The sequence below is a fragment of the Sander lucioperca genome, chromosome 13 (genome assembly GCF_008315115.2).
Source record: "Sander lucioperca isolate FBNREF2018 chromosome 13, SLUC_FBN_1.2, whole genome shotgun sequence".
Lineage (NCBI taxonomy): Eukaryota > Metazoa > Chordata > Actinopteri > Perciformes > Percidae > Sander > Sander lucioperca.
In genome coordinates, this window is record NC_050185.1 from 7,752,447 (window position 1) to 7,765,494 (window position 13,048).

Consider the following 13,048-nt stretch of genomic DNA (forward strand, 5'->3'; position numbering starts at 1 on the left):
TGCAAAACAGAAAGTATTTAGCGTGTTAGTCTGCCAAAAACACAAAACATAATCACAAATTACATTCCAGAGATCATACCTACTTTCTTGAAAAAACATTCTTGGAAATGTTTTACCTAAAGCAGTGGCACTGTGTTACCTTTTAACCCCATGAATGGTTCTTATCTACGGTGCACCTTGTTCCAGCTATAACAAACACTGATAGTCACTAAAACTAATCAGCTCATTTGCAATAAAAGGGCACAGGTTGCTACAGTGTTGGAAATGTCTCCTTACAGTAAAACATTGACCTTTCCAAAAACACAGAAAACAATTTAACCATAATTTGTACATATATTTTCTATTTTAATTTCTCTAGACTTTTGCACTGTTTGTTACTGTGTGCACCAAATTTTCAAGACAAATTCCTTGCGTGTGCAAACCTACTTGACAATAACAATGATATTCTGATCACCATAAACTGTTTGAATCTTAAACACCATTAACAGAACAAGGTTAGGGTTTGTCAGACTTTGTTTGAACAACGGTGTTTTACCTAACCATTAATTATTTCAAATCATCAAAAGGGAAAGGTCTACCATCTCTACTAAAGGTGCAGTGGCAGGGCAAAACATGGGCAAGGATAAGGAAAGATACAACTTCCCCTTACTGTCAGACAGCGAATGGGCCAAATGGCCATTAGGTGGCAGGCTTGGTGTTCAGATTTGGTTAACAATGCGGTTAAATTAAAAACATTCAAAACTGACTCAAGTCATTTCTGGGGTTTTGTTTCACATTCAAGAGTGATCACAAACAAATTGATTACACTCGTTTAATGTAGTTTTAATTTATAAACTTGTGACATGATCCTTCAAATACCGTTATGTTCATATTCAGGAGCTTTATTAAAAAAAGAAAGAAAAAGTCATCATTATGGTGTGTGGTTACTTTTTTCAGTCCATCTCAACACCAAAAAGGTTGAGAACTTTGTCAGTAAAATGCTTTGATACAAAACAAAATACATTAACAACTGAATTGTCCCTTTTTCACTCGATCCATCTAAAAAAAAAGATAGAGGGCATCATTTTAGTTAGTTATACTTCATACTAGCAGTCTGTAAGGAAGTCCTCACTTGGATTAAGCAGTCTCCGCTTGACCTTTCTTTGCTTGTTTTTCATGATATTGTCTGAAGACGACATTTCCAATTTTGAGAGCGACGTCTCAGATATGATGGGGCTGCTGGGTATGACACTGGGGACAGTTGATTGCTTATTTCTCTCCTTCTTTTTGTTCTGTCTGGGCTCTAACTCAGCAGACTCGGTTAACGATTTCCCCTCAAGCAAAACATTATCAGTGGATTTCGTTTTTTTCTTCTTTTTCTTGTCGGCCATATCATTCAATGCCTGATTTCCAAGTGTCTCTGGAGATGCTGAAGCGCGTTCAACCAGATTGGTCGCTTGGTCACAAGTACTGCTATCATGAGGTGTTTCAGCACTGCGACCATGTTTGCCTTTTTTCTTGTGAGAAACTGGGCGACAGCTATTCAGTGTATATCTAACTGATTCAGCATCTTCAGTGGCAGTTAGAGGACCCTCTCGTATCAAGTGGCACGGCTCGTCTTTACACTTCTTCTTCTTCTTCTTCTTTTTCGACACCACAGCCCCTTCAGTTGGAGAAAGTCCCACGTCAGCTGTACTTTCCAATCTTTCCGTGGGGGTTACTGACCTACTTTCGTTTCCCGTCCGTTTCTTTTTCCTTTTCAACCCTGTGTCAGTGAGTTCAAGCAAAGAACCCTGACATGTTTTGTTTGGATCCTCGAAATCCACACTGTGCTGCTCCACCGACATCTTCCTCTTCTTTTTTGTGACCCCATCATTAAGTTGCTCCAAGGCACCGGCGCTGACGACGGGGTTTTCTGCTCCCCAGACGCGAGGGTTTCGTTCCCCGTGTGCCAGCGCATCATTTTCCTCTGCATCAGCAACGAGGAAGGACGAGGTCCTCTTCTTGTCCTTTTCCTTTTCCTGCATAGACACAGAATCATCGCTTTGTGCCACTGTCTCTTCTGACATGGTCCTGCTCAATATTTTACCAATTTTCTTTTTCTTCTTCTCCTTAGTCACCATTTCAGCATTTTGATCGTCAAGACCCTCCTTTGTTTTCTGGGTATTATTTCCGTTTTTTTTATTTTCTTCAGGAGCGTAAGAGATATGTAACCCCTCAAAGATAGTTTTCTTCTTCTTTTTCAGAGACGTCCCTGAACCTTTAGCTAAAGTGACAGAATCATCAATACAAAAGCTCACATCTACACCCTCTTCTCCATCTTGAGTGGCATCATTAGAGGATGACTGTTGCTTCTTTTCGTGCTTTTTCCTTTTGGACTCTGATGTTTCTTGAGAAGCTGCGGCATTTTCCAAACAATTCTCTGTTTCCTCTAACTGTTGTGCTGACATTGGCGGCGAATCTAAAGTCCTATTCGATGCCTCTTCCTCCTCCTCACATTGCTCTGTAATTACAAGCCCCTCTCTTTTTTTCCTTTTTTTCTTTTTCTTCTTCCGTTTCTCAGCATCGTTATTTAGGGGTTCGGCAACTGCGCAAGACTGTAAATGCTCAACATCCTCACCACTTCTCCTCTTTTTCTTCTTCTTCTTCTTCTCCTTGCCACCATCCTCCATGTTACAGCTCACTGAAAACACAGAATCCTCCGCTCTCACATCAGCCTCTAAGTTTCCATCAACTTCCTGCCTAACATCTGCTGAAGACTTATTCTCTTTTCTCTTCGTCCTCTTGCGTTTTGAATCGGGCACGTCTCTCTCCTCCTGTCTCTGTATTTTATCATCACGGGACTCGTTCTCCATCCCATTGTTTTCATTCAATTCCAGCGGCTCACTAGTCTGCGCTGCGGGAGACTCTGCCCTATTATCCTCAGACAGGCTGGGGGTCTCTTCTACCTCCTTGTTCACAGACGTTGCAGCATGCAGACCCTCTGGCTCTTCCCGACTCTGGCTCTTTCCTTCGTCTACACCTTCATGATGTCCCTTTTTCTTCTTTTTCCTCTTTTTTACCTTTGTTTCATTGCATATGCGGTCATTGTTAGTGTCACTTATAAGACCTGAGAGACTGTGGGGGAGATTTGGGCTTCCGGGTCCGTCCCTGGCCTGTCCTGCCTGGAACAGATCTTCTACGTGGGAAGCATCAGTCTGAGGCTCTGTTACAGTGGTGGATGCTTCTCTGCCCTTTTGAGCGGGGTGCCTTCTCTGCGGCTTTCGCGGCTCACAAACGGCAGCATCACTGTCGCTGCACAGCTCTTCCTCGCTTGCTTTGTTTTCTCGGGGGAGGCGTCTCTTTGTCTTTGGGGTTTTATTTTGTGCAGTAAAGTTTCCGTCACTTGTTGCGTGTTCATCATTCCTCTCCCTCTGGCCCCGAACTCTGCAAGAGGACTCTCCATGATCAGGGGTCTCTGTATCTGAAGACATTGGTATGACCTTTGTTTGTCTTCGTCGTGATGTTTCTTGTCTGGCATTACTAGCGTCCCTCCTCCTCTGTTGTTTTAACTGCTTGCACCAGGTTTGTTGGCGCTTTGCTTTTGATGGTGCCACAAAATGTTTCCTCTCCTGTAGGATGACACACAGATTATAGCCAACGTCACAAAAACAAAAAAATTCTATGAGGTCCAAGATCTTTAGCAGCGTGCTTACCACCACTTTCATGTCTTCATCTTCGGACCTCTCTTCGTCTTCTCTATACCAGAAAATATGTGTTTTATTATCAGACTTTATTTGCATTGCACTTTTCATGCAGGTTAGGGTGATTCAAAGTGCTTTACAGGTTACCGAAAAGCTTGTAATAACACAGTGCAAATGGGAAAAAAAGGAGAAAAACTCCCCCCAATAAAATATAACAAACACAACACAATAAATTATTAAATAAAATAAATAATGGCCATAAAGCGTTCTAATGAAAAGAGGTTAAAGAGGTTGGTTTAAGGTTTACATTTTCAAATATTAACACTTTATCTCCTGATGACACCCACAAGGGCTAACATGTGTATGGATTAAACAGTAGTGGCCCTCACATTGATCCTTGGGGAACCACAAGTTATTTTACTCTACTACTACTTAAATATATGGAGGCAAAACTGTTAAAAACGGCTACAGCTCGACCACTGTGCTTCCTCTGTAACCCTTACCCAGTTAAAGTTTTTGTGATCAACTGTATAAAACACATTCGGATCAAGTAGCACCAAAAACATCAGTTTAATCTGGCATCTAGATTTCCTGATCTCAACTTCTTTTATGCGGGCTGTCTCTGTACTTGTAAAGCCAGAAAACTAGACTGACACATTTCTAAATGATTGTTGTAGTTAAGAAAACGACTATGTAGACCAGTTTCTCTAAAATTGTACTTATAAATAGAGGGTTTTCATGACGCGCCATCAGACCAGAAGTCGCCATAATGGAGGTACTCCGCATCACAACAAAGCACAGGCACTGAAGTAGATCCTGAACGCTGTCAAGGAAAATGGTTAATTATTGCCGTGTTTTAGGTTGTACCAATAGGTCAGACCGAGAAAAACATTTGGAATATTATTGACTTCCAAAAGTTATTAAAAACCAGGGAGAGGAATGCCAGAAGTTATCAGAGGAAAGGAGGCACTTGTGGTTGGCAAAGCTCAACCAGGATCTACGAGGGGAAAATCAGTCTTGTTCGGTCTTTGAAATGAAAAAAAAACAACTATTGTATTATTATTATTATTGTATTGTGTAGTATCGCAATGATATCTATACAGTTAAGGTTAGGTTGATTAAAGACGTTATTGCATTACTTACTTTGGCCTTCACAACACATTGGTCGTTAATGACTTGGTACTGCGTCTCCCTCACCCATCCACACACCATCTAGTTATAAGCCTCCAAACTTTTGTAGGATTTAAGGTCTTCCGCTGTGTATGGGCTCGGCAAGAAAACCAGGTAGTTGACTATATTGGGATATGCAACTGAAGGAATTATCACCGGGTCGCCATGGATCCAAGAAGAGGGAGCCAACTTGTAGGGATCTGCACCGCCGGTAGACCATAATTTCTCGAAATATTGTGCCTTTTCTTGTGGTCCAAGTCCTTCCCTATATGCCTTTGCATCTTGGACGCGTTTTGATGAGCTTTTCTGTTGTTTAGACAAAGTATTAAAGTATCCAAAGCGCACAATACTCCATTACTCCATTCAGTTGTTTACACTGAGTGCCTCCAATATGACCGCGCATCCAGGTTACCGCCCAGAACGTGACATCGGTGAAAACCCTCTATAGGGGGATTATAGATAAGTCTGTTACTGTGTTGGTGGATCCAGGCTACTTTATTATACATGTAACTGCAACAAAGCATGATTATTCCTTAAGATAAACTTACTCTGACAATGGAGATAGGTCCTGCCCATCCATGTCAACTGCTGGTAAAGATGATTCCAGATGCTCTCTTTGATAGCCCTGCCACAGCTCTCTGACACAGTTAAAGAAGCCTCCCATCACATAATGCTGCAAAAAGGAAACACTTTAGCACTAAAGAACATTTCCAAAGTTATACAACAACAGCCAGCAAACAAATGTGTATTTCGGTATTGGTTATCCTTACATGAAGGCTTGTGTTCTGGACAGCTAACAGAGTGCTTCTGAGCTTACACTTGCGCTTTGCGAGGAAAGGGAAATGGTATTTTGGCACTGTGTATTTCTTCCTTCTCCTCTCTTTGTCAGTTTTGGATTCTTCGTGGGAAGAGGACGATAGACTGTCTTCACTTCTAGACAGTTCTTCTTCTAGATCCCTGGGAGATATGGGGGTTGACCTCAAGCTGTAGTGGCATCGTCTTCTTGATCTCACAGCCTCAGGTACTGACTTCTGAGTTAAGAACAGACTGTCTCCTGAGTCACTGCAGAGACACAATTATACATTGCATACAGTAAGTGAAACTGGAGCATGTTATGGGAGAAGCTGTATCTTCATTGTGACATGTGATGATGTGTATGTCTCTGATGTGGACAATTAGTGTTATGATGGAAGGCAAGGTTGGTCATGTATTCAACATGCCTGGTCACTTTGCACTTTATTGTGGGTATTTGTAGTTTTTCGTCAGTTTGACGCTTGTTTATACGTTATTGATGCTGTGCTTTGTACACTGGCAAATGTCAAAGTTGCTGAAAGTGGGTCACTAGTGACTATTGTTGGTCTTCTAGCTAGGGCTGGGCGATATGGAGAAAATCAAATATCACGATATTCTTGACCAAATACCTCGATATCGATATTGCGTCGATATTCTAGGGTTGACAATTGGTGCTTTAACAAAATATCTTCACACTTAGATTTTAGATAAATAATCATCAGTAACGTGGACATAATGTCTAAGTGGGGAAAAGGCAAATAATAGAACAGCTAGAACAGTCTGGTAAGTTCAGAAAAGTACATCACTTCACTGTAATGCAGCCTTTAAAACCAGGAAAAGACAACACTTATGTCATATCACGATATTACGATATCCAAAATCTAAGACGATATCTAGTCTCATATCACGATATCGATATAATATCGATATATTGCGCAGCCCTACTTCTAGCCCACTGGTATTCAGGTCACCCCCCATCTCCTTCTGTATTATATGTCTAGGTTGTTTTTCATTGTATGCCTTGCTGTAAAACCAATTGCCTTCCGGGGACAAACTTAAGTTGAAAGTTGAAGTTGTGAGGTACAGGTACACCCTTACCTTTCTGCTTCTGCCGGTCCATTAGATACTTTATCCTGTTTGCTCTGTCCCACTGAAGCCTCAAGATACCGCGATATTTTCTCCACATAGTCTGGAGGGGATGTGTCCAGGACAGCGTGGTATGACTCCGCTGATACAACTTCAGCAATGGAATCAGATTGAGTCCGAGTTAGAGAATTAGGCACCCCGGCCATTGTGTAGCTTAGCTAAAGAAGGTCTTAGTTGGCAAGAAATAGTAACAACATTACATCCCGCGTGATGCCTCCAACCAAAATATGCTCTAAATGTGTTAGTTGCATCCAATTAAAGGTCTGTTTTAGATGCATAAGGATATGTATTAACTGAACATCTCGCTAATGTCGTCTAACAATGTGTGGCTGCATCAAAACAAAGTTAAAAACAGAGCAGTAGCCCTACACGTGTGATTCTATTTCAACCAGGAAGTGCTTTAACGTCATCAACGTGACGAGTAATCATGTGACCAACCATCTAAGAGGAGGCAGAAGTCGCTCAAAGAAGCAAGAGATTTCTCTGTTTGTACTTCCGTTTTCGACTGCACCTATTCCTACAGTGAACACGAGGGATTCTTTATTTCTTTACAGTCCATGGTTATTCTTAATCAGTTTTTTTTTCTCACACAAACAAATGAAATTGATGTGCAAAGTCAGTTATATTATATAACCGTGGAGAGGGAAACAATTGATTGTTTATAAATAATGAAATTAAATAATGTAATTGTCATTACAAGAGGATATAAATATATCCTATAAGTTGTTATAGGAGTATAAACAAGAGTTGTTTATATTGGTCGTTTAATTTAATATGAATATAATTCCCTACATTACCATACTACACTGTAGATTAATTTTATATTTAAGAGTTCATCAAGATAAGTGTGCCTTTTTTACCTCCGGAAAACTGATTTATTACAGTACTGCTATGAATAAAATATATGTATTTAAATGTAGACAGTTGTGCTAATAAACTGACTGCATAGACGAGAAAACACTATCTGGGATTGGAACTATCTTGTTAGTATTTACTCTTTGGTTGGTCTACTGTAGATGTTCTCTGCTCGCTTCAATCAGTCGCCTTTTCCTGCACAGCTGCCAGTCTGCTGGTACTTTTACCTTCATGTACAGTTATGGCAGGTACCAGCAAAACTGAAAAGGTTCGGCTGCACGCCCCAGATTTAGAGGAACTGCGTGGTGGTAAGGACTTCAGCTTGAGTGTCACAGGCGTGTTTATGTAACAGAATGTTCATAAAACGAGACTAATAACGACTTATTGCTGGTTGCAGTGTTACAAGCAGGACTGGAAGACAACTTTGCTGAAGTTCAGGTGAGTGTTGTGGAGTGTCCAGATCTCACCAAAGAGCCCTTCCAGTTTCCTGTCACAGGTGAGAGTCTATCAAGTAACGTACACTGAATTCTTACACAGTTTGCACAGCTTCCAAAAACTTCCAACAACTTCCAAACACATCTACAGTAGTTGGCTGAATATTAATATAAGTGTGAAAATGAAACCCCTCATGCATGCGTAATGTGTGTGTTTTAGTCCATTCAGGCTCAATTTGACACAATGTTAACCCTTACACTCCCAGGCCAAGAACGCGTTTTGTAGGCCTACTAACGTTACTTCCATTTATCAGCCTCTCAAAGTCTCATTAGCTTCAAATATGGATGTATTCCACATGTTCTTCTTTAGAATAACCAGGCCTAAAAATGGAGATTTATTTCACATAAAAGATGTATGATGGATTGTATCTATACTCGCCTAGAAGAACAATTGTTACAAAAAGCATTTATCAGAATTATGACATTGTCAAATATGACAGCTCATTACATAACAGCAATACAGCTAATCAGGGAATAACTGTGAGGTCAAAGTAGTTTTTTATTCAGGTTTTACTCAAATCAAACCACGCCACTCACCTTAGTGCCATAACCAATACATAACTGAGGTATTCAGTGAACTTCCACATTAAGTAGAATGGGACACAACCTAACTTTGATACTCACATATCAGTTGAATTACCATAATAACACCCAAGGATGGGTTAAAAGCAAGCATGATAGCACACCAGGGCTAATGATATCTTGACTGACAGTGAGATAGACCAATACGTTAAGTTTTGGCATGGTTTTAGCCTAATAGCTAACTGAGCTAAGATCCATATCAGTGCAAATCAAACCAGCTATTAGGCTAACTGAAATAAAACCATGCCAATCTCTAGGTATGGTGAAGGGTATGTGATGATGTGGGGCTATTTTAATTCCAAAGGCCAAGGGAACTTTATCAGGATGCATAGTATCCTGGATCCATGAAATAACTGGCCTTTAAAAATAAACATCTGCCTGCCTCTATGGGAATTTAACATAGGGGTATGTATAATTATGGCCCCTGTATTTTAAGGAAGAACATTTATTTATTTACAATACATTATTCATTCACAAAACAAATTGGTGTCCTTAAAAGGTCGGATTTTTCCTAATTTTTTTAATTAAGGCATTAAGATCAATTTCCAAAAGATGATTTTTTTTATTCCTCTTTTTAGTCAACTTGACCATGGGTATGAATACTTATGAGCAGCACTGTATATATATATACATTTGCGTGTGTGGAACATTGGAGGCCTACCTGATTTGTGTCATGTTGTTTTTCACTACCTTTCTTTCCTCATACCGTAGGCTTGTGTGGAAAGCCTCGCATCACTGATGTTGGTGGCGTGCCGTACCTGGTCCCCTTGGTTCAGAAGCACAAGGTATTTTTTACGAGAATAACGCGTGGAGAAAATAATCACTAGCCTGTAGTGAATGGGATTATTATATTGTTGTCTCGCCTCATCCCAGGAATACAACATGAACACCCTATCAAAGGAGCTGGAGCTGCCAGGAGCCTTCGTCCTTGGTGCAGCAGGTGCTCCCAGCAGAATTGTTGGAATGAATGCAGAGGTTAGTCATTTTTACATCACACCACCAATTTGGACTGGAATATCTTCACTTAGGGTCTTGCTTTCTGAAGGGTGCAGCTTAGCAGTCCTTTCACCTGGAGTGGAAGCCACAGATATCATCTTGCATAGCATGCAAAACGATGATCTGTTAAAGCAGTGGCCAAAAAAGAATAAAAACTGGTACCAGAATGTCAGATAGTTTTGTTTTCATGTACGTGTTTTTCCCAGCATGTCTGACTACAGAGTAAATATTGGATTGGAAAATAAACTTTGGGTGCTTGTGGGTTTGCTTTCTGAAGTTTGGACTGGCAAGCAAGAGACAAGTTGCTCTGCAGTAAAGCAACTGACTTGATTCGGGAAGGAGTGACTGCATACTTCAGTTGTAAATGGTGGAAAAATAGAGAAAAAGCACTTGAGGAAAGTTCGGAAAACAGTTTTGTAACCCAGAAGCTGATGGACTAAATATTCTCATCCACAGCTGATGCCTCTGGTTCTGACCGAAGCAGAGGGAAGGCCTGCAGTGAACAGCAGCTATATATCCTCCATCAATCCAGCTGATGGCCAGTGTCTGCAAGAAAAATACAGTAGCAAATTCTCTGACTGCAACTTCGGACTGCTCGGCAATCTGTACGCTTGTGAAGGGAAGTCTGGAAAGGTAATGATGAGTGTTATCTGATCAAACAAGAGCTGCAGCTTTTTTGTCTATGAGAAGGAATGATGGTGCATGCATCTTCAAAAATGCATTGTCATTTAGCTTTTGGCAAATAATGAACATCTCTGGTTATATATGAACATAAGCACAATTATCTGCAAGTTAGGAGCCTTGCTGAAGTTGCTGTGCGTGAACTTCAGCCCCATCACATGTGTGTGCCCAGCATTAGAAGGGATAAACATTAACAAAAGAAACGTGAGTGCAAAAGTGGAGCCCTGTTCACCCGTGTGCCTCTCCAGGTCCTAGAGGTGCGGGCCAAGAAGAGAACAGGAGGCCACAGTCTTGTGACAGCTATGAGGAACACGCTTGAAACTCACTACCCTGATAAAAGCCTGGCTCTGGGAGGCACCTTCATCATCCAGAAAGGAAAAGCTAAAATCCACATCATGGTAAATATCAGTGGGGGAATGTAACTAAGTACATTTACTCAAGAACTGTACTTAAGTACAGTCTAGTACAGAGTCTTTTCTTTTCATGCCACTTTCTACTTCTACTCCACCACATTTCAGAGAGAAATATTGTACTTTTTACTCCACTACATTAATTTGACAGTTACTAGTTACTTTACAAATGAAGATTTTTGCACACAAAACACATGAAGTTTGTAAACTATGATGTTTTATTATAAATTAAACTACCCAACAATATAACGGCCTACAAGTCCAACTAAATGATTAGCTGAATAATCACTTAGTTGATTGACAGAACTGTTTGGATCGTTTCCAGTTTCTATAATGTGATGATGTTTTCTGCATTGATTACTTTTACTTACCTACGTTAAGTACATTTTCCTGATGATACGTACATACTTTTACTGAAGTAACATTTTCAATGCAGGACTTTTACTTGTAACAGAGTATTTTTATGTGTTGTATGTGTGGTATTAGTACTTTTACTGAAGTAAAGGATCTGAATACTTCTTCCACCACTGGTAAATATTTGTCGTGATACAGAATGCATGATTACCGACAGTTATATGCGTTGATTTATTTCCTTGTATATGCTCATCCATAGCCAAGAGAGTTCTCTGTGTGCCCCCTTAACACCAACGATGACGTCAACAACTGGCTCAAGCACTTTGAAGTCAGTGCCCCCCTCATCTGCCAGTCAGTGCTGGTATCCAGAGACCCTGTAAGTAAAGCAAACACACTCATCTCAGTAAGGCAGAACATTTTATACAGTTTATAGCACCAATCAGCAGTGCTTCAGCAAAGTAGGCTGCTTTGTTGTGGTTCTGTTCATGTGTTTGCTGCGTATCCAGGGTTTGGACCTGCGTGTAGAGCACACCCACTGCTTCAGCCACCACGGAGAAGGTGGCCACTACTACATAGACACCACACCCGACAGCGTGGAGTACCTGGGCTACTTCATGCCTGCAGAGTTTGTCTACCGCATCGACAGGCCCGAAGAGACCCATGGAGTTGGACGGGACTGAAAGATGAATGAATGAATGAATTGTGTTTGCAGCAGCACAGCATCTCTTGATAATCTAAATTAATCAAGCAGCGTGTGATTTATTTTAGGTTCTATGTATTCTAAAACTGCATAAAAACTTAAATGTTCTCATAAATAGGCATCATTTCTGTAAATCTTTGCTCTTAAATCACATCTCTGAAACGTATTGTACATTTCTTATAAACAAAATCACTACATTTCATGTAATAAAAACAATGTTGAATTTGGATTGTCTTGGCTGCTTGTTCACTGGATGCAGTAGTAGCGTGCAACACTCATTACCTCAGAATAGCCCAAGAATAGTACATCTAGGTCCTTGAACTATATAGTTGCCTGCCAACTCCATCATGATAAAAAAAAAGTTGTGCAAGAGAGACCAGAGCAGACAGTTGCAGTAATGTCCATGCACTGTTTGCACAGAGAGAAATCCAGGACAATATTTTTTAAAGGCCCTACACACTAGTGATGGCCAAATGAAGCTTCATGAACAATTTTCTTTATTTTCTTAGCCCACTAGATGGCGCTCTCTGTTCAACAAACGGTTGAAAGCACAATGAATTGCCATTCCTTGAGCCTTTTTCTTTAAACCAAGAGCGCCATCTAGTGAACTCAGAAAATAAAGAAATGGTTCACAAAGTTTCCACTTATTTGTTTAATTACACCTCTTTTTAGGACAGTGGAGGGGGGGACAAAGGGTGCTTATTTGATATCGCCCTAATATCTCACAGTTGCATTTATTGAGGGGTGAAAGCAGAGGTCTAATCAGCCAGAAGTGAACACACCTGTGCTGGTATTTAAATAGCGATCTGGTGAAAAAAATAAATATTCAACAGAAGCTACATTTGTGTGACCGTGTAAGTGTAACCCTCATCCTGGGTTTGAAGCTAAACTTGACTTCTGTGTTTCACATTATTATGAGAAGCCACAAATTGACTGTCACTGGACACAACGTTATTACAAATAAAGTTTTCCCTAGAGAAAAATGACCACATCTACACTGGTGGAACAATGTATGTTGGTTATAAAGGCTCATTTAAACCACACATTTTGGTTGATCATTCTGACTTCCAAGTCACTTTTGTTAAGAAAGCATTATAAACCCCATCAAAAAAATTAAAACGTGTCAAGAAATTGGTTATAGAAGACCAAACATTGAAATGTGATACAGTTATATACAAAATAACTGGACTAGCAGCAGTAATATTA

The 13,048-nt window shown here is 40.3% G+C and overlaps 2 protein-coding genes across 3 annotated transcripts; one reads left to right on the top strand and one right to left on the bottom strand.

Moving 5' to 3' along the window:
- Positions 1 to 799: 799 nt before the first annotated feature.
- LOC116058168 (trichohyalin-like) lies at positions 800 to 7,181 on the bottom strand. 2 transcript variants are annotated; one of them, XM_036008886.1, is made up of 6 exons: positions 6,723 to 7,181; positions 5,603 to 5,894; positions 5,381 to 5,505; positions 3,675 to 3,717; positions 1,744 to 3,590; positions 800 to 1,683 (listed from the first exon to the last, which is right to left on the bottom strand). In XM_036008886.1, exons 1-6 carry the CDS (start codon positions 6,914 to 6,916, stop codon positions 1,086 to 1,088), a joined length of 3,099 nt encoding a protein of 1,032 aa, XP_035864779.1. In that variant the 5' UTR covers positions 6,917 to 7,181; the 3' UTR covers positions 800 to 1,085. The 2 variants fall into 2 exon arrangements, with proteins under 2 accessions (XP_035864779.1, XP_031166737.2); XM_031310877.2 differs by having other exon boundaries at positions 800 to 3,590; positions 6,723 to 7,180.
- Positions 7,182 to 7,752: 571 nt separating this feature from the next.
- Positions 7,753 to 12,071, top strand: c13h11orf54 (chromosome 13 C11orf54 homolog). Its single transcript, XM_031310879.2, has 8 exons — positions 7,753 to 7,933; positions 8,023 to 8,121; positions 9,413 to 9,486; positions 9,575 to 9,676; positions 10,154 to 10,330; positions 10,627 to 10,776; positions 11,402 to 11,518; positions 11,649 to 12,071. Exons 1-8 carry the CDS (start codon positions 7,867 to 7,869, stop codon positions 11,820 to 11,822), a joined length of 960 nt encoding a protein of 319 aa, XP_031166739.1. The 5' UTR covers positions 7,753 to 7,866; the 3' UTR covers positions 11,823 to 12,071.
- The last annotated feature ends 977 nt before the right edge of the window (positions 12,072 to 13,048 follow it).